Source organism: Eschrichtius robustus, chromosome 3 (assembly GCF_028021215.1).
Source record: "Eschrichtius robustus isolate mEscRob2 chromosome 3, mEscRob2.pri, whole genome shotgun sequence".
Classification (NCBI taxonomy): Eukaryota; Metazoa; Chordata; class Mammalia; order Artiodactyla; family Eschrichtiidae; genus Eschrichtius; species Eschrichtius robustus.
In genome coordinates, this window is record NC_090826.1 from 82,366,489 (window position 1) to 82,388,478 (window position 21,990).

The following is a 21,990-nucleotide window of genomic DNA, read 5'->3' on the forward strand; positions in this document are numbered from 1 at the left end:
CTCTAGTTGAGGAGAGCGGGGGCTACTCTTCATTGCAGTGCGTGGGCTTCTCATTGCAGTGGCTTCTCTTGTTGCAGAGCATGGGCTCTAGGCGCACAGGCTTCAGCAGTTGTGGCATGCAGGCTCAGTAGTTGTGGTGTGCGGGCTCCAGAGTGCAGGCTCAGTAGTTGTGGCGCATGGGCTTAGCTGTTCCGTGGCATGTGGGATCTTCCCAGACCAGGGATCGAACCCATGTCCCCTGCATTCACAGGCAGATTCCCAACCACTGTGCCACCAGGGAAGTCCCCAATTTTATATTCGTTAAGAAACAAACATATGACATATAAAACACAAAATATGACTCCTTAAAATTCTGATTCTATTATCTATTTTTAGGGAATCAGGAGATTATTGTTGATCACAGAGTAATTCTAATATAAAATGATTAACACTTAGAATATTGTTTTAGATTTAAAGGTATAAAATTCTTCAATTTTTTCCATTTTGTTTTTTCTTCCTCTATTTGTCTGAAGGATTGAGAATTAGGTTTATAAATTTAACTTTCTTTATTGAGAAGAATTTCTCAGATACTAGATAGAAGACTTTTCTTGAATTATCTTATTCATCTCTGTATACTCATTGTCAACCACTTTGCTTTCAACATAATAGGTAGTCACTAAATATTTGCTCAAAGGAATAATCTTAATGAAGAATTCCTTTATTTCTTTGTTAGAATTTATAATATATATATTTAAACCTTAACTTCATGTTTAGAAATAATCAACAAATTGGACTTCCCTGGTGGCACAGTGGTTAAGAATCCGCCTGCCAATGCAGGGGACACGGGTTCGAGCCCTGGTCCAGGAAGATCCCACATGCCGCAGAGCAGCTAAGCCCGTGTGCCACAACTACTGAGCCTGTGCTCTAGAGCCCGCAAGCCACAACTACTGAGCCCGTGTTCCACAACTACTGAAGCCCACACACCTAGAGCTGGTGCTCCACAACAAGAGAAGCCACCGCAATGAGAAGCTTGTGCACCGTAACGAAGAGTAGCCCTCACTCGCTGGAACTAGAGAAAGCCTGCATGCAGCAACAAAGACCCAACACAGCCAAAAATAAAATAAATAAATAAAATTTTAAAAAAAACCACCTTTCTTAAAAACAAAAAAGAAATAGTCAACAAATCTTCATCAAAGATGCATCACGTAATTATATAACTTCAGAGGTTAAAACAAAAACTTTGTATTTTATATGGTCCTGTCTTCTTCCTTCTACTTCCCTTCATCAAGGTTTTTATAGCATCTTTCACAGGTGGGCATATACTTCTGTATTCCAATATATGGAAATTAAACCACCTAAACTACAGATACTTATACTTTTTAGAATAAGAGTGTGATTTTTTTTTCCCACCGGGATCTTCTTTAAACCATTATTTAAGCATTTATTTATTTTTATTTACTTATTTTTTGTCCGCACCCTGCAGCATGCGGGATCTTAATTCCCTGAGGGATCAAACCCATGCCGTCTGCAGTGGGAGCTCAGAGTCTTAACCACTGGACTGCCAGGAAAGTCCCTATTTAGGCATTTAAATTCTGTAGCCCTCACTGCACTCCAGCATAAATGGACTTGGCAGAGATGGAATCTGGAGACAGGCAGTGTTTGTAATCAGAGAGTTTGCTGAGATTTAGAATTTGTATTCTTAGAAATAGCATCAGAGACTTGGATGGATAAGAGGCATTTACCCAAAATGAACTTAGAACTTTTTTCAGAATAGCAGGAAGTATAAACCTAGGCTGGAACTGGATTAGAAATCAGAAGTGGTAGTCAGGTTTGTACAACCATACTAGAGAAAAAGTAAGTAAATTAAAAAGATTTGCAGCCCTTTTATTGCTGATGAATTATTAGCTCAACTGCATGTGCATTGGCTTACTTACTTAAAAGATCATCTTTCACTTCTTCTTGTGTGTTGATAAGAAACGTGGAGAAAAATCCAATTACTCTTTACCTTTTTTTTTTTTAGGTACCAATCCATACATTTATTTAGTTTTGGCTTATTTGTCTTTAGAGCAAATTATAATATCTTACAGAGAAAACTCTTTCTAATGCTGGTTAATAGAATTAATATCTTATAACAGCAGAGTTATGAGACTTTCATCATATGTAGCTAGGTTTTAGAAAATATGATTTGATTGATAGTGCATCCATTCTGTTAGTAATAGGTGATGTTGTAAAGATATTTTACCAAATCAGTGGATAGTCCCGAATCACATACTAGCTGAATAATTAAATGGCCCCAGAGCATATAGATAGAAAGCCAGCTGAAAAAACTACATGTTGATAATCCACCACACAAAGCTAATAAATATGCCTCTGAGTTTTTGCCTCAGGCAAATATTGTTTTCCATATGTTGAAATAAATACATTTATGATGAAAATAATAGTGACTTTGGGGTCCTGAATTATTTTGAAAATATTTTAATTTGTATTAAAATGCTTTAAAAAGTGATAATGTATGTGTTCATGCAGAATTGTCAACATGATTGAAGAAAATAAACACAAAATAGATGTGAATAAGCTGAAACATTTTCTGCATAAAGCATTTATTCAGCAAGATCAGTCATTTTATTGATAAATGCCTTTATTCAAATTGATGGACTTAAATTTTGCAGAGTTGGCATTGTGTCAGTAACTTTTCTGGGTTATATTTTATTTTTTAGTAATAATCATGAGAGCGTTTTTGGATATACATTAATATTAGATAAAGCTAATTGTAAAGCAGATATTATAATGTAAATTCTACTTTCTTCTTGACTTTAATTATAAAATAATGAATTCTTTAGGAAAAGTTTATTCTCTGAATATGATAATAACTTAGTAGAGAATATAATGTCAAAACTATTTGTCTTATATTTACTTTTAAAGTCAAGTGGAAGTTAAAGGGTAGTAGAGTGAAATGCCAGTATAAATTTGATAGATGTAGGTTAATTTTTGTGAATTAATATTTGTGATACAACTAATATGTTAGATACTTCAGTATTTTTAATGGAAATTATTTTGCTAGTGGCTAGATGACTAAAATAAATTTTTTAATTGTTCTTATGTGGTATGACTTTCTTAGTGTTTTGGTTAGGCCTTATCTTTTTTCTAATATTTTGTCCTACTTTAATACTTTGACCATTTTTTTTATTTGATTAGGAAAGTAAGTATAAGACAGCATGTTCCAGTAAAGCAAAGAATAGTATATAAACTTATCTTATAGGCAAGTCAGTTCTATATAAAATAAACTACAGCAGAGGTGTGATCTGTAGTTTTCTCAGGAGCTAGCAGGAAAAACAAAACAGGTGTCACTGATACCTATTTACACTAAATAAATTATTTTCATATAGACAACATTAAGTAAAATAGATTAGCATTAAAAAGAATTATAATAATATTAGAAATTGGATAGTTGCCTGTTATATGTAAGGTTCTCTAAGTTTACAGTGTCATCATATAATGAAGAAGTTTGAAATGTAAGAGCTTCTTATCATAAGCAAAGGCTATTTGGCCCCTAAGCCTTTCATGATGCTGCTGAATATTCCACTGCTGGATAATTAGAAAAAACCAAGTCAGGATTCTTCTTCACTGTTTCTTAGGAGTTTAAAATTATTTTCTTCTGGATTGATATTTATTAGAAAGATTGTTTGCTTTAAAGGGATGGGTTTATTTTCCTTCATTTTAAAAAGTTATTACATAAGCAACAATAAGAAATCTTTTGAAAAAGATTTACCTACAGTCCACTCTCTAATACTTACTCTCTAATACTTTTCACTTTTCTATTTGCCTGAGTGTTTTTCATATTAATGAAATGTGGAATTTATTTTTTCACTTTATTTTGTAAAATTTATTTGCCACTGTCCTTTAAATTATGATTTTTTTTTTTTTTTGGCCATGCCATGTGGGTTGCGGGATCTCAGTTCCCCAAGCAGGGATTGAACCTGGGCCACTAGGCCACCAGTGAACTCCCTAAACTGTGATTTTAAATGGTTGCATCTTTTAAAATCAGATTTATATATCATCATTTAGTAAACCTTCCCCTTACTTTAGGAACAGGTAACGAATATTATGAAATATATATTAAATTATGCTGTATTATTTATAGAATTTTAAAATGATTTCTTTTGGCACTTTTTAGGATATGGATTTCTTGGACAAAGGGCATTTTTTTTCCTTCTTAATAGGTTCTCCCAGATAACTCTAAAGGTTTCATTTAAAGCAATTTGGGGGATCATCATATTCAAGTCCTAAATATTTGGAGTGAATAAGTGCAATTTCTTAGTTGGTATTGTTTTCCTTTATGTTTTTTGGAGCGTGAATATTCAAGAGTGCTTACTGGGATATTATTTTACAAACAATGGCAATGATAGCAACAATAATATACTAAATAGCACCTAACATTTATACAGTGTTTTCATGGCTATGGTTTATTATCAATAAGAGAAAAAGATACATCAAATGGAGTGTGAAGAAATCCATGGCTTCCTATGTTTTCTCCCTCGTTCTGGGAGAAGTCACACAGAATAAGCTCCTTTCTGTAGCAGTGAAATGCAGCAACATTTATGCAGTACTTCTGCCCAGGGAAGCCTGCTTATGACTCAAGGTTCAAGGTTTTTTATTGGGGGCTGGTCACATAAGAACAGCCGTTAAGTATCAGAATTCCAAACTCCTAGAAGGAAAGCATGATTTGGTGCCCTAGCCAGGGAAAACAGTCTCATCACTTAAGGAATGTTTCAGAAGCCACATTCCCAGACATCAGCCAAGAACCAACCCTATTAACAGGCCCTTCTAACATACCTCCCCATCAGAAAAATGAGCCATGCCCTTCCACATAATAAATTATAGCTATGAATACAATTGTCCCACATGACGAGGGTAATTATCTAATAAGGTGACAACATTGACATTTTATTGCTTTTTATTTGAAATATGTCATTATAATGAGAAATGTGTATATTTGTTAGGTATATTGTTTACAGAAAGAGCTGAAGATTAAAAATCACAGTCTTCAAGAGACTACTGAGCAAAATGTTATTCTGCAGCATACTCTTCAACAACAGCAGCAAATGTTACAACAAGAGACAATTAGAAATGGAGAGCTAGAAGACATTCAAACTAAACTTGAAAAACAGGTATATATTATTGGTCAAAATGGTTTTATGAAATAGAAATTTTTTTAAATTGATAATAGATTTTTTTGCTAGTTATATAAATTGCTGTTTAACCTCAAAGATACCATATTATAAGAAATATTCTAAATTAACATTGTAAAATGTATAAAGTTTTATTCCAATGTAATGTGATCGTGTAATACCGTGGGCACATTTTTGTCACTCCATCCAACCTAGTTATAATTTAGTTTTCTTTATTCAGTTTTTCCTTTTTGGACCTGAATATAATACCTATCTGAATCATTATAGCTTTCAATTTCTTCATTTTGGATCAGGAGATGTGTGATAATCCCTAAAGAAATGCCAAGCAATGCACTAAAAGAAAAATCCCAAAGGAAACTACTCATTTTAAAAAATAAGTTATTACTCCAAAGAAAGAATCCTAGGAAATTTTATTCTAGAATCTAATCTTTTATCTTTCATTCATTACCAAATTCATCTGAATTATTCTGACAGATATTTCACATTTTTTGTTTTGTTTTCCTCTCATCACACTTTACAGAAAAGTATAAATTAGAAAATGATAGTTCACAGTAACCTCACTACACCTCACCTTTTTGTCATTTGTATGACTTTTTAATCTGTGTATTCTAACTTCATCCTCAGCCTCTCCAGTGGAACTAAAGAATCTCTTCTCTGCACATTCAAATATATCAGGCAGGTATTCTGTATTTTCTTTTTTAGAGACATCTGTCCTGTGGCTCTCCACCCCTTTTGTTCAAGTCTAGACCTACAGTTTGCTATTCCTGTTGTACAGCTTCATCCTGAGGCATTTCTTCATCTCATCTGTATTTGATTCCCACTTTCTAAATCCCTTGTCATTGACTCCGGTTTTTGTAAGATTGATTATGATTCTTGTTCTTTCTGAAATTGTGTTCATTTCTATAGTTGTCTTATGGTTTTCTTCTGAGTTTTTTTTTCCTTAGGTCTATCAATTCCTTTGTATTTTTCATTTGGTTATTTTATTTCTCCATGATCTTTGTTTTAAGAGATTTTTATGTCTTCTCTAATTTCTTTGAGGGTCTAAAGAAGTTTATATCTAAAAATTCCTTCAGTATTTAGAATAAATTTTCCAGCATATATTTTTTCTACTTTTTATTCATGTTCCACTGTGCACAGGTTCCGTGTTGGATTTATTCAGATTATTATCTTTAGATTCTTTCTGCTTATGAGTGTGCCATTTAATCAAACACAGAATGGGTAGATTTTCCATGGTTCCCTTCCCTTTTTACCTGGGTTCTATTTTAATTTTATATTTGGAACTTAAGTTGGGGGTGTGGATATTAATGACTTATAATCTGTACTTAGTTCTTCAATGAGAGGTTTTAGAAGAGCAGGGAGGATATTAAAGTCATCAGCCAGATATTAACTTTGAGATCACAGTCATGTAAATGTTCATTGAAAATATGAAGTGGGACTTCCCTGGTGGCGCAGTGGTTAAGAATCCACCTGCCAATGCAGGGGACATGGCTTCGATCCCTGGTATGGGAAGATCCCACATTCCGTAGAACAACTAAGTCCGTGCGCCACAACTACCGATCCTGTGCTCTAGAGCCCACGAGCCACAACTGCTGATGCCTACGTGCCCTAGAGCCTGCGCGCCGCAACTACGGAGCCCACGTGCCGCAACTACTGAAGCCCGCTTGCTCTAGGGCCCACTGCTGCGACTACTGAGCCCACGTGCTGCAACTACTGAAGCCTGCACGCCTAGAGCCCCTGCTCCACAACAAGAGAAGCCACTGCAATGAGAAGCCCGTGTACCGCAACGAAGAGTAGTCCCCGCTCGCTGCCATTAGAGAAAGCCTGCATGCAGCAACGAAGACCCAACGCGGCCAAAAAAAAAATTGAAAAAAAAAATGAAGTGGCTGAGGTTAACTAGGGAGAGAACATAGAATGAGGGGTGAGATGACTGACTTTGACAGACCTCTGAAGGATACAGTACCTGGAAGCCAAAGTAAGTATTTCATGACTTAAGGGATGATAATTCGTGTCATGGGCTGCTGCAATCAGTGTCAAGTAAATTGAGGGTTGAGAAATGTCCATTGGAATTAGCTGCATGGAAGCCATTGGTGACACAGTGTAGTTTCTGTACAGTGTCTAGATTGCTATGGGTTGAGGAATGAATGAGAAAGTGAGAAAAATGATACAACAAGCATAGAAAAAATCTGAGAAGTTGGGCTATAAAGAGGAGGAAAGAAATGGTGGTAGTTGGAAGGAGGTAGAGATGTGGAGGAAAGTTTTTTATGATGAGAAGGTCTTGAACATGTTTAAATGCTAATATAAAGAAACCAGAAGAAAGAGAAATTGAAGCTACAGCAGAGAGTAGAGGTAGTAGTATGAGGTTCCTTAAAAAGTGGATAGGAGTTGAATCCAGAACGCCTATGAAGCAGTTTGACTTATATAGGAGGAAGAATACTTCCTGCAATGTAGTAAAACAGAAGGAGGAATGAATAGGAGCAAATGCAAGTTGTAAAGTTTGAGGGCAGATGGGAATTCTAGGAATTGGTATGAGCCAATTTGTGAAGAAGGAAAGAAACATAGTTTGACAGAGAAGAAAGAACATTTCAGATGAGGATGATGAAAAGAGGAACATTTACCGTTACTCTGTACAATTCTTTTAAGTCCTATTTTAGTGTTATGATGTGGTCACTTCTATAAATATGTATATAAATGAAATATCTTTCTTATTAAAAATTGTTTTGCTTTCATATTTTCAAAACGTTGTTTCTCGGTCTATACTTTAATTTTTTTTTTTAACATCTTTATTGAAGTATAATTGCCTTACAATGGTGTGTTAGCTTCTGCTTTATAACAAAGTGAATCAGCTATACATATACAATATGTTCCCATCTCTCTTCCCTCTTGCATCTCCCTCCCTCCCACCCTCCCCATATACTTTGATTTTTGTAATAACATCTTGAAACTGATAGTCTAGGCTACAAATTTATATAAATATTTTTCGTCTGAAAAATGTTGAACTGTGTTTGAATTTAAAATACTTAACTGAAAATTGCTTTACAAGGTATCAAAACTTGAACAAGAGCTTCAGAAACAAAGGGAAAGTTCAGCTGAAAAGTTGAGAAAAATGGAGGAAAAATGTGAAGCAGCCACATATGAAGCAGATTTAAAAAGGCAAAAAGTTATTGAGCTTACTGGTACTGCCAGGTAAAATGAATATGTTAGTTTTTATTTGTCTTCCTGCTTTAACATCAGTCATATTTGAGTTTCACTATCAGATAATGTTCAGTGAAGTGTTTGCTTGAGGAATTAATTTCTCTACGGTGTGTGTTCCTATAACATTGTTTGCAACTCCCTCGTATCCCTCATGCCTTTAGTATTATAGGTTAATATCCTTTGCTCTCCTACTATATTGTAGTTCCTTAAGGCCAAGATAATATATGGTTTAATTTAAGGGTCCTCCCACAACAATCAGCATAGTTCCTTGTACCTCACAGGCACTCAGCAGCTGTTTTATTAAATTGAATTGTGAAAGTGGTAGGCAAAGATGTACTCATATAGAGGAACTTTTCATGGGCTCTAATTGTTTATGGGAGGGAGTAAATTAATAGAAGAAAACAGTGGTCTCAACATTGACTGAACATTAAAATCACCCAGGGAGCTTTAAAAAGTACTGATGCCTAGGTCCTACCTCTAAAGATCCTGATTTAATCTGGCTGGGCTGTGCTAAGAAATCAATAGTTAATTGGTCAAGAAAGGGAACTATGAGCTGAAAGTTATACCTAGCTTCCCCAGACCTCTTATACTTTGTCGACAAGAGTTGACATAATTAATAATAAACTCTTAATTAGCCCACCATTCTACCAACAGGAATAAGAGTTAACTTATGCGTTTGAACTTAAACCACAACATCCTCAGACTCCCTCTCCCCCTCTGACAGGAATAAAGGTAGGGCCTTTGTGCTTTGAGTAGCAACTTGCTTCCCCAGATATCCTCAACTCTTTCAGTGGGGTCAAGAAGATATCCTATGTTTAAGACTAAGACCACAGTTCTTCAGACCTTCTTTCTGCCATTGATAGTTGTCTATCCACTAACACAGCCTCACCACCAATGTGTACCTTAATTCCACAAAGACTAATCAACATTGTAACTTTATCTTTGCTTGTGCCAGATGCCACAGAAGCATCAGATCTCCAGGCATTAGATTTACCCTCATCTCTCTTACTAGTCCCAAAAACCTCTTCATGTATTTTCTTCCCTTTTCCCACCCCATCTGAACTTGTGGAAGATTTTTCACTTTATCCTCTGGAATTCACAGTCCATCCTGAGAGACATTCCCTATATTCTCTATCTCTTCTTTTCTTTTGCTGTAACAGAAATGTGACTGTCCCCTGAGGACATTGCTTCTTCCCCTGCAGCTCTCTAAAGTAAAAACTTTTCCCCATAGTTCTTGTACCACAGGGTTGAGATGTGGAATAGTATGACATACACCATGAACCTCATGTCATCAGATCATATCATCCCTCGTTGTTGCTGACACCTACAGGCCACCTGACTTACCGTAGCTCTCTCCAACACTACTCCTGTCTTTATTCTTGGGGATTTCAATATACATCTATCTAGCTGATCCTCAGCCACTCACTCACATGATTTATCCTAGATCTTATTTCTGATATCTCCATTATTTCAACATAATCTGAATACTATGCATCTACCTCTATATTATTACCTCATTCCCTTTAATACCCCCAATTCAACAATTCTTTGATGTAACTAGGACCTCTGATCTATCAGTTCTACCACTGTCTCATTCCCTAATGCCATTTCTCCTCTCTTTACCTAGCGTAAATTCTAGTTAGTCATTAAAATCACTGATTTACATAAACCCACAACTCCTTTACCTCTCTCTTACTTTGTGGTACACAGAACTAAAAATCCAACTCAGACTAATTCATGCTTGCATCTTTACAGAGGCTGGAGAAAAATATAACCACACTGACCAATCTTACTTTATACCCATAACTTAAAAACCTTAAGCATTTTCTTAATGCTGTCTGTCTGGCAATCACAATGTTACTTACTCTTGTAGAGGACTCTTTTACACCTTTGCCTTTTCTTTCAAAACTCTAACAACCCCTCCCCAATCCTTGCTCTCACTGATGATCTTGCTTTTGTTTCACTAAGAAAATTGAAATAACTGCTTCTTTCTTTTCTTACTCCCACCCTTTGACTTCTAGATAAAAACTCTTCTTAATTATAGCTAATAGGCACATTCAGTGGGTAAAATAAGTTCTAGTTACTAGTAGGAAGCTTATGAACTAGATGAATAAACTTCATAAGAAAGATATATCCTAGTTCCAAGATCTTCTCTTCATGAAGCAGGGTTTTTCTCTGTTCCAACTATTGCTTCTTTCACTTCTGAAACTATAATTTATAAAACTGTTTTTCTCTCCCAAAAGGGTTTAGAGTTAAAATATATCTGTTATATATCTTCTTGGATCTGTTTTAAAATTAAAATATCTCAGGGACTTCCCTGGCGGTCCAGTAGTTAAGACCTCGCCTTCCAGTGCAGGGGGTGTGGGTTCATCCCTGGTCACAGAGCTAAGATCCCACATGCCTCGTGGCCAAAAAGCCAAAACATAAAACAGAAGCAATATTGTAACAAATTCAATAAAGACTTTAAAAATGGTCCACATCAAAAAAAAAAATCTTAAAAAAAAAATTAAAATATCTCCAAATAGAAAGAAAACGAATTCATTGAGCACCTTTTGTGTGCCAGGCAGTGTACTAGGTAAACACATCATATAGTTGTGTTTAGTAGCATGTAATTGGTACAGAATTACAATCTATTAGTTGGAGCAGTTTTAACAATATAATAGGTGATTTAAGATTCTGACTAGACATTTTTTTTTATACAGCAGGTTTTTATTAGTTATCCATTTTATACATATTAGTGTATATATGTCAATCCCAATCTCCCAATTCATTCCACGATGACTAGACATTTTGCTGATATTTGTCTTTATATAACTTGCAGACTTTGTTCAGTCAGAGATAAGTTAGTTGATTTTTAAGTTTCCAAGTTATTATTTATTTTATTTTTTGTTTTTAATTAGGCAAGTAAAACTTGAGATGGATCACTACAAAGAAGAACTGTATAAAATGGAAAAAGAAATAAAGCACCTAAAACGAGATGGAGAAAATAAAGCAATGCATCTCTCTCAGTTAGACATGATATTAGAACAGACAAAGACAGAACTAGATAAGAAAACAAACACTGGTAAGCAACAGGTTAGCTCAGCTTAGCTGTCTGCATTTGTATATTTAAAGAAATGGAATAAAGTGAGAATTTGAGATGACGGGGAAGGGACAATCAGTGGTATTTTGCCTCTTATAGATGAATAAAATTGGATATTCTTAATTATAATTGCTTACAAATTTCTGAATAACAAATAGTTTATATATATAATTCTAAAATTATTCTCTGCTTTTAACAGTGAAGGAGTTAGAAAAGTTACAACACCACACTGAAACTGAACTAACAGAAGCCTTGCAGAAACGGGAAGTACTAGAGACTGAACTACAAAATGCTCATGGAGAATTAAAGAGTACTTTAAGACAACTCCAGGAATTGAGAGATGTTCTACAGAAGGCTCAGTTATCATTAGAGGAAAAATACACTACTATAAAGGATCTCACAGCTGAACTTAGGTGAGTTAAATACTAAGAAATGATATCACAATTACAGGTATTTCACTTTATTACCCTTAGTCCTTGGGTCATACTATAGAGTTTGTTGTTGAATTCTAGATGTCCAAACTTCTCAACTGCCTTTAGCTCACTGTGTCGCATCCTAGGCAGTTCATCCCATGCTCCATCTCACTAATATAGCTGTTGCTGTTGGCTAATACTTCCATCCTTGTTCTTTGGACCATTTTACATTGGCCCTCTCCTGTATCCCATAGTGGTAAAAAATGATTGGACCAGCATACAGCAGGGATTTATAGAAAAATAATATTAACAATAACAATGTTGTTCTTTGTGTTAAGCCCTTATTTTGTGCCAGGACTATGGCAGGGACTTCATATATGATCTCAGTCATTTCTTTACAACAAACCTGTGAGTTGCTTATTATCACCTTTTTACGCTTGAGAAAACTGAGGCTTGAGAAGATTAAGTAAAATGCCCAAAGTCAGATAGTAGGGTCCAGAGAGGGGAGTGAAACACAAGTCTGTCCAACTCTAAAATCTGGGTTCTTAGATTAGCAGCAATAGCATAAAATGCTGTTCAGGTACACATCTGTGGTGAGTAGGGGTGGAGAGCCAGACTGGAGCCAAAGTGTGGGAAATGGATTCTGAAAAGGAAAACAGACCAGTATGTGAAATGTGTAATGAAAGAACAGGATAGAGAGTAACAAGGTGACCCAGAATCTTAGATATTGTAACCTGTGGTTCAGAGCAGGACCCCTTCTCTTTTCTACCCACAAACTCATTCTTGGTAAATTTCACGTAGCTTTAAATACTATGTGTCAGAGACTTCCAAACCCATATCTCTAGAAAGACCTCTTCTCCAAACTCCAGACTCATATCTAATGACCTACTTGTTATCTCCACTGAATTATTTTAAAGAGGCATCTTAAACGTGGCTAAAACACTTCATTTTTTTTACTCATAACCCTGCCCTTCCTCCATCTCATTATTATGCGGTTGCTTAAACCAGAAATCTATAAGATTATTTTTATCTCTTTCCCTCCCTTTTTTCATCCAGTCTATTAGCAAGTCATGTCAACTTTATTTCCAAAACATATTCTGAAATCTATTGATTTCTTACTTTTTCTACTACCACCTTAGCACAAGCCATCATCATCTCTCACCTGGTCTGTTGCTGTGGCTTCCCACCTGGTCTACCAGCTTAAATTCTTGACCTTCCCCACAATTCATTCTCCACAGAATTGATTTAAGTTTATGATTTAAAACATAAATCAGATCATATTGCTCCCCTACTTAATCTTCTAATGGCTTCCCAAAAGATTCAGAATAATAACCAAGCTCCTTGGGAAATGTAAATCAAAACCACAATGAGATACCACTTCAATCCCACTAAGATGGCCATAATAAAAACAAACAAAAAAATCCAAGCGGAAAATAACAAATGGTAAACTAAAATGGTTACAGCCTCTGTGGAAAACAGTGTGGCAGTTCCTCAATAAATTAAACATACATTAACCATATAACTCAGTAACTCCACTCCTAGGTAAGTACCCAAAAGAATTGAAAACAGGTGTTCAAACAAAAATTTTGCACAAATGTTCATAGTACGGCTATTCCCAATAGCCAATAAGTGGAAACGACCCAGCTGGACACTGATAGTTGTGAATGGATAAACAACAGTGTGGTGTATCCATACAAGGAATATTAATCAGCCATGAAAAGGAATAGAGGGCTTCCCTGGTGGCACAGTGGTTGAGAGTCTGCCTGCCAATGCAGGGGACACGGGTTCGAGCCCTGGTGTGGGAGGATCCCACATGCCGCGGAGCAACTAGGCCCGTGAGCCACAACTACTGAGTCTGCGCGTCTGGAGCTTGTGCTCTACAACAAGAGAGGCCGCGACAGTGAGAGGCCTGCGCACTGCGATGAAGAGTGGCCCCTGCTCGCCGCAACTAGAGAAAGCCCTCGCACAGAAACGAAGACCCAACACAGCCAAAAAATAAATAAAAATAAATAAATTAATTAAAAAAAAAAAAAAGGAAAGGAATAGAGTACTGAAACATGCTACAACATGGATAAACCTTGAAAATATTACGCTAAATGAAAGAAACCACATATATGTTGCATAATTCCATTTATATGAAATATCCAGAATGAACAAATCCATAGAGATAGAAAGCAGATTAATTGTTGCCAGGGACTGGGGAAAGGGAGAATGGAAAAAAACTGCTAATGGATATGGGGTTTCCATTCAGAATGATGAAAAAGTACTGGAAATAGTGGTAATGGTTACACAACATTGTGAATGTACTTAGTGTAACTGCATTGTACACTTTAAAGTGGTTAAAATGGTAAATCTTATGTTATATGTATTTTACCACAATCGAAAAAAAAAAAATACAAGCTCCTTTTCCTGGAATACAAAGCCCAAGGTTCCTGCCTACTTCTCTGGCCTCATTTCATATTGTTCTCCTTGCTCCTGGCCTTTTTATTGTACTTAAAGTTTACCAAGTTTTTTCCTACCTTAGGACTTTTGCCATAGCTGTTTCTTTGGCCTGAAATAATGGTTGTATGGCCAGCTTCTTCATACCCTTCACATTACCTTAAAGGGCCCTTCCCTGACCACCTATTCTAATATAGCCTCCCAGTCACGATCTCATCACTGTATTTAATGTTCTAACATAGCACTTTATATTATATTTTTCGTGTTGAGTTGTTTATAGTCCATCTCTCGACCTAGTGGAATGTAAGCTGTATGTGATGAACAACATCTATCCTGGTGACTATTAATTCCACATAGAACCTTGACATATAAGAAACATCTAATAAATATTTGCTAAATGGTTAAGGGAGTGAATGGATAAAAGAAGTAAAACAAAACTTAAAATTCTAGCTAGTAGCTGAATTTTGGAAGCGCAGCTATTCATATAGACAGCAGAGTTATCTTTAGAATTCATTTCATATTACTTTTAGAATATAAGTTTAGCCTTGTATGAACTCTTCAGGCTTTTAGGAGAACAGTAAACAGCTCATTAAAGAAGTTCAGAATCTGCTTTTTAAAGTCAGTACCTTTATTATACTGTTTCATATTTAAGATTGGAAAATCATATGAAGATGATTCAAGATCAACAACATTTTCATCCTTTGTGATATCAGAACTTAGAGTTCGAAATTAAAGTTCTCTGATTAGAGGTTTCAGAGTGATATAAATTTAAAATTGTGTCATTTTAAGCATTTTTATAATATAAAATTATTCATAAGTTAGTGTTTTAAGAGGGCTAGAATTTATAAAAAATACATTTAAAATATTTCTATATTAGACTTCAATACTTCACTAAATGTAAGTTGTCATTTTGAGTAAAATTCCCATAAGAAATACAGTGGTCGTTTACTGAGCTTTGGATATCAGGGACATCAATCATGACATAAATACCTCGTTCAATTATAGTGAACTCACAGCTATTACATGTAAAAGACTTTCAAACACTCCTTTGATCTATAGATGAAAAAATATAGATATATTTTTTAAATTCTTATACTGATTCAGTCTTATTCCCTGGTAGAGCTTTTAACATTTAGCTTAAATTGTCTCCAATAGTAGAATCTGAGAAAGCCAGAGATAAACCCACGCACATATGGTCACCTTATCTTTGATAAAGGAGGCAAGAATATACAGTGGAGAAAAGACAGCCTCTTCAATAAGTGGTGCTGGGAAAACTGGACAGGTACATGTAAAAGTATGAAATTAGAACACTCCCTAACACCATACACAAAAATAAACTCAAATTGGATTAAAGACCTAAATGTAAGGCCAGACACTATCAAACTCTTAAAGGAAAACATAGGCAGAACACTCTATGACATAAATCACAGCAAGATCCTTTTTGACCCACCTCCTAAAGAAATGGAAATAAAAACAAAAATAAACAAATGGGACATAATGAAACTTAAAAGCTTTTGCACAGCAAAGGAAACCATAAACAAGACCAAAAGCAACCCTCAGAATGGGAGAAAATATTTGCAAATGAAGCAACTGACAAAGGATTAATCTCCAAAATTTACAAGCAGCTCATGCAGCTCAATATCAAAACAACAAACAACCCAATCCAAAAATGGGCAGAAGACCTAAATAGACATTTCTCCAAAGAAGATATACAGATTGCCAACAAACACATGAAAGAATGCTCAACATCATTAATCATTAGAGAAATGCAAATCAAAACTACAATGAGATATCATCTCACACCGGTCAGAATGGCCATCATCAAAAAATCTAGAAACAATAAATGCTGGAGAGGGTGTGGAGAAAAGGGAACCCTCTTGCACTGTTGGTGGGAATGTAAATTGATACAGCCACTATGGAGAACAGTATGGAGGTTCCTTAAAAAACTAAAAATAGAACTACCATACGACCCAGCAATCCCACTACTGGGCATATACCCTGAGAAAACCATAATTCAAAAAGAGTCATGTACCAAATTGTTCATTGCAGCTCTATTTACAATAGCCAGGACATGGAAGCAACCTAGGTGTCCATCAACAGATGAATGGATAAAGAAGATGTGGCACATATATACAATGGAATATTACTCAGCCATAAAAAGAAATGAAATGGAGGTATTTGTAGTGAGGTGGATGGACCTAGAGTCTGTCATACAGAGTGAAGTAAGTAAGAAAGAGAAAAACAAATACTGTAGGCTAACACATATATATGGAATCTAAGAAAAAAAAAAAAAGCTCATGAAGAACCTAGGGGCAAGACGGGAATAAAGACACAGACCTACTAGAGAATGGACTTGAGCATATGGGGAGGGGGAAGGGTAAGCTGTGACAAAGTGAGAGAGTGGCATGGACATATATACACTACCAAACGTAAAATAGATAGTTAGTGGGAAGCAGCCGCATAGCACAGGGAGATCAGCTCAGTGCTTTGTGACCACCTAGAGGGGTGGGATAGGGAGGGTGGGAGGGAGGGAGATGCAAGAGGGAAGAGATATGGGAACATATGTATATGTATAACTGATTCACTTTGTTATAAAGCAGAAACTAACACACCATTGTAAAGCAATTATACTCCAATAAAGATGTTAAAAAAAAAATTCCCATAAGAAATACAGTGGTCGTTTACTGAGCTTTGGATATCAGGGACATCAATCATGAGATAAATGCCTCGTTCAATTATAGTGAACTCACAGCTATTATATATAAAAGACTTTCAAACACTCCTTTGATCTATAAATGAAAAAATATAGATACATTTTTAAAATTCTTATACTGATTCAATCTTATTCCCTGGTAGTGCTTTTAACATTTAACTTAAATTGTCTCCAATAGTAGAATCTGAGTTAACTTTTGCCTTTTTAGAGCACTCTGTTAAAGTAGTTGCATTGATATCAGTCATTTTCTTTATACATTATTCCTTTAATTTGAGCTCTCAATCTGAAATAGTTGAATATATCCTATCACTTTTAACTTACAGGAAAGGTAACCCACTTGATTTAATTTTTTTGAAACTATAATATTCCTATTTATTTGCTTAGATCTTTTTCACTTTGATAAATTGCAGGGAATGCAAGATGGAGATTGAAGACAAAAAGCAAGAACTCCTTGAAATGGATCAGGCACTTAAGGAGAGAAATTGGGAGCTAAAGCAAAGAGCAGCTCAAGTTGGTTTTCTTAACTATATTTTAATGAAATTTTCTGTTCAAATACAATCACACAAGGTTTCAGAGGTCCCCTCTTTTTGGTAAAATAGACATTTTTATAGCTTTTTTAAAAAAATTCATTTATTTATTTTGGTGTGTTAGGTCTTTGTTGTTATGCGCGGGCTTTCTCTACTCTTCATTGCTGTGTGTGTGCTTCTCATTGTGGTGGCTTCTCTTGTTGCGGAGCATGGGCTCTAGGCGTGCGGGCTTCAGTCGTGGTGCATGGGCTCAGTAGTTGTGGCTCGTGGGCTCTAGAGCGCAGGCTCAGTAGTTGTGGCTTGTGGGCTTAGTTGCTCCGCAGCATGTGGGATCTTCTCGGACCAGGGCTTGAACCCATGTCCCCTGCATTGGCAGGCGGATTCTTAACCACTGTGCCACCAGGGAAGTCCCTTTATAGCTATTTCTTTTTTCTGTGCACATAAATATTTTTAAAATTAGAAATATGTCATCTCTCTTTATCTTGCTATTTTTATAGCAGGTGGATTTTGGGGAATGAAGGTTAGCTTAGTATCAGAACCTTTTGATCTCTTATAATATTGTATATCAGAACAAAATGGGATTAAAGGAGTTACTTGCTCAGCTAGTATTTATTGGAGGAACAAAAATATTCAGAAGGCATTATTTAGCAGCATCTTTTTTAAAAGACTTTATTTTTTAGAGCAGTTTTAGGTTCACAGCAAAATTGAGCAGCAGGTATGGAGATTTCCCGTAAACCCCCCACCCCCACAGATGCACAGCCTTCCCCATTATCAACATTCCCTGCCAGAATGGTACATTTGTTAAAGCTGATGAACCTATTGATACATTGACACTTCATAATCACCCAAAGTCCATAGTTTACATTGCAGTTTACTTTTGTGTTATACATTCTAGGAGTTTGGACAGCTATCCATCATTATGGTATCATTCAGAATATTTTCACTGCCCTAAAAATCCTCTGTGCTCCACCTATTCATCCCTCTCCCTCTTATCCCAGCCCTGGCAACCACTGATCTTTTTGCTGTCTCTGTAGTTTTGCCTTTTCCAGAATGTCATACAGTTGGAATCATATTGTATTGTAGCCTTTTCAGATTGGCTTCTTTCACTTAGTAATATGCATTTAAGTTTCCTCCGTGTCTTTTCAAAGCTTATTTCTTTTTAGCATGGAACAGTATTCCATTGCCTGGATATATTATGGTTTATTTATCCATTCACCTATTGAAGGACATCTTGTATTGCCTTTGCTCCTTTGTCAAAGATCAGTCGACTATATTTACATGGGTTTGTTTCTGGTCTCTTCTGTTCCATTGATTTATTCACCTATTCTTTCATCAGTACCACACTGTCTTGATTACTGTACCTTTTTAGTAAGTCTTGAAGTTGGGTAAGGTCAGTTTTCCAACTTTGTTCTCTTTCAAAATTGTGTTGGCTCTTCTGGGTTTTTTGCCTCTCCCTATAAACTTTAGAACCAGTTTGTTGATAGCCACAAAATAACTTGCTGGAATTTTGATTGGCATTGCCTTGAATCTATACATCAAGTTGGAAAGAAATGACATCTTGACAGTATTAAGTCTTCCTATCCATGAACATGAACTCTCTCTCCATTTATATAATTCTTTGATTTCTTTCATTGGAGTTTTATAGTTTTCCATATATAGATCTTGAATATGTTTTGTTAGATTTATAATTATTTCATTTTGGAGAATGCTAATATAAATGATAATTTTGTTTTTAACTTCAAATTTCTCTTGTTCATTGCTGGTACATGGGAAAGCAATTGATTTTTGTGTATTAACCTTGTATCCTGCAACCCTGCTATAATCACTTATTAGTTCCAGGAATTTTTTTGTCAAAGCCTTTGGATTTTCTACCTAAATCATCATGTCATCTGCAAACAAAGACAGTTTTATGTCTTCCTTCCCAACCTGTATACCTTTTATTTCCTTTTCTTGTCTTACTGCATTAGGTAGGACATCCTGTACAATGTTGAAAAGAAGTGGTGCGATGGAATATCTTTTCCTTGTATCTGACCTTAATGGGAAAACTTTGAGTTTCTCACTGTTAAGTGTGATGTTAGCTGTTGGTTTTTTTTAGATATTCTTTATCAAGTTGAGGCAGTTACTCTCTATTCCTAGTTTACCAAGAGTTTTTATCATGAATGGATGTTGGATTTTGTCAAATGTTTTTTCTGCATCTATTAACATGATCATGTGATTTTCTTCTTTAGCCTATTGTGATCAGTTACATTAATTAATTTTCAAATGTTGAAAAAGCCTTTCATACCTAGAAAAAACTCCCGCTTGTTGTGGTGTATAATTCTTTTTATACATCGTTGGGTATGATTCAATAATATTTTATTGAGAATTTTTACATCTATGTTCATGAAAGTTACTGGTCTGTAGTTTTCTTTCTTTATAATGTCTCTGTCTGGTTTTGGTATCAGGTTAATGCTGGCCTCAGAGAATGAGTTAGTATTTCCTCTGCTTCTATCTACTAAGAGAGTGTAGAGAATTAGTATAATTTCTTCCTTAAATGTTTGGTAGAATTCAGCAATGAATCCATCTGAGTCTGGTGCTTTCTGTTTTCGAAAGTTATTAATCATTGATTGAATTTCTTTAATAAGTATAGGCTTATTCAGATTGTCTCTTTCTTCTTGTGTGAGTTTTGGCAGATTGTGCCTTTCGAGTAACTCGTCTATTTCATCTAGTTTTATTAAATTCATGGGCAGAGAGTTGTTCGTAATATTTCTCTATTATCCTTTTAATGTCCTTGAGATTTGTAGTAATATCTCCTCTTTCATTTCTCATATTAGCAATTTATATCCTCTCTCTTTTTTTTTTTTTTTAAGTTAGTCTGGCTGGAGACTTATTTATATTATTGATCTTTTCAAAGAACCAGCTTTTGGCTTTGTTGATTTTCTCTATTGATTTCCCAATTTTAATTTCATTGATTTCTGCTCTAACTTTTATTATTTTTTTCTTCTGCTTAGTTTGGATTTAATTTGCTCTTCCTTTTCTAGTTTCCCAAGGTGGAAGCTTAGATGATTGATTTTAGGCCTTTCTTCTTTTCTAATATATGCATTCAGTGCTTTAGATGTTCCTCCAAGCAGTGCTTTTGCTGCATCCCACAATTTTCATGTTGCATTGTTATTTAGCAGCTTTTTTTTTTTTTCTTAAATTTTATTGATTTTTTTGGGCTGCATTGGGTCTTTATTGCTGTGCACGGACTTTCTCTAGTTGTGGTGAGCGGGAGCTACTCTTGGTTGCAGTGTGCGGGCTTCTTATTGCGGTTGCTTCTCTTTGTTGTGGAGCACAGGCTCTAGGTGCGCGGGCTTCAGTAGTTGCAGCACGTGGATTCAGTAGTTTTGGCACACGGGCTCTAGAGTGCAGGCTCAGTAGTTGTGGTGCACAGGCTTAGTTGCTCCGCGGCATGTGGGATCTTCCCGGACCAGGGATAGAACCCATGTCCCCTGTATTGGCAGGAGGATTCTTAACCACTGCATCACCAGGGAAGCCCTAGCAGCTTTTATCAAGCATAAAATGAAGTTTGAATAATTTTATTTGTCATTTATGTGAACATAATCATATATCGGGCTCAAGATCCAGTATTATTAAGCAATGATTATTTGTGTCATTCTTTTTAATAATTTATTTGAGTTGCATTTATTCTTTAGTTATACCCACTATAAACAATTCTAAATCACATTCCAAGCACACAGTTTTCCACGTTAGAATAAAATTGAATGACAGCTTAATGTTGCTTTTGTACTTAGGTTACACATTTGGATATGACTATTCGTGAGTACAGGGGAGAAATGGAACAGAAAATAATTAAATTGGAGGGTACTGTGGAGAAATCAGAATTGGAACTTAAAGAAAGCAACAAACAGGTAAATTATTAAAAATTACGTGTCTTAAATTGTTTAAAAAAATAACTCAACTGTAAGCATCTGTTATTCACATAATACAGCTTTTTAATAGAATACAAACAATAAAAATACTGCATTATTTTACTTTATTATTTATTTATTTATTTATTTATTTATTGTTTTTTCACTGTGCTGTGTAGCTTGTGGGATCTTAGTTCCCCAACCAGGGATTGAACCCGGACCCTTGGCAGTGAGAGCACAGAGTCCTAACCACAGGACTGCCAGGGAATTCCCAATACTGCATAATTTTAATTATCTTGTACATCCTACGTTATATTCATTTTCTTCTCAATTTTTTTTCCCCAGCTTTATTGAGGTATAATTGACAAAAAATGGCATATATTTAAGATGTACAACATGATATTTTAATGTACATATACATTATGAAATAATTACAGTAATCAAACTAATTAACATATCTACAACCTCATATAGTTACTTTTTTTTTTTATGAGAACACTTATCAAGTATACAACATAGTATTACTAACTAACTACAGTCATTCACTGTGCCATACATTGTGTCTC

At 35.4% G+C, this 21,990-nt stretch overlaps 1 protein-coding gene across 8 annotated transcripts in view; it reads left to right on the forward strand.

The window, feature by feature from the left end:
- Nucleotides 1-21,990, forward strand: part of CCDC18 (coiled-coil domain containing 18) — a 115,751-nt gene that overhangs the window by 60,116 nt on the left and 33,645 nt on the right. For all 8 annotated transcript variants that reach the window (XM_068540329.1, XM_068540331.1, XM_068540334.1 and 5 more), the window contains 6 exons: nucleotides 4,980-5,147; nucleotides 8,209-8,351; nucleotides 11,261-11,424; nucleotides 11,642-11,855; nucleotides 17,418-17,517; nucleotides 21,308-21,424. In XM_068540329.1, the coding sequence (XP_068396430.1) occupies nucleotides 4,980-5,147; nucleotides 8,209-8,351; nucleotides 11,261-11,424; nucleotides 11,642-11,855; nucleotides 17,418-17,517; nucleotides 21,308-21,424 (906 nt within the window). The remainder of the gene's footprint in view (nucleotides 1-4,979; nucleotides 5,148-8,208; nucleotides 8,352-11,260; nucleotides 11,425-11,641; nucleotides 11,856-17,417; nucleotides 17,518-21,307; nucleotides 21,425-21,990) is intronic.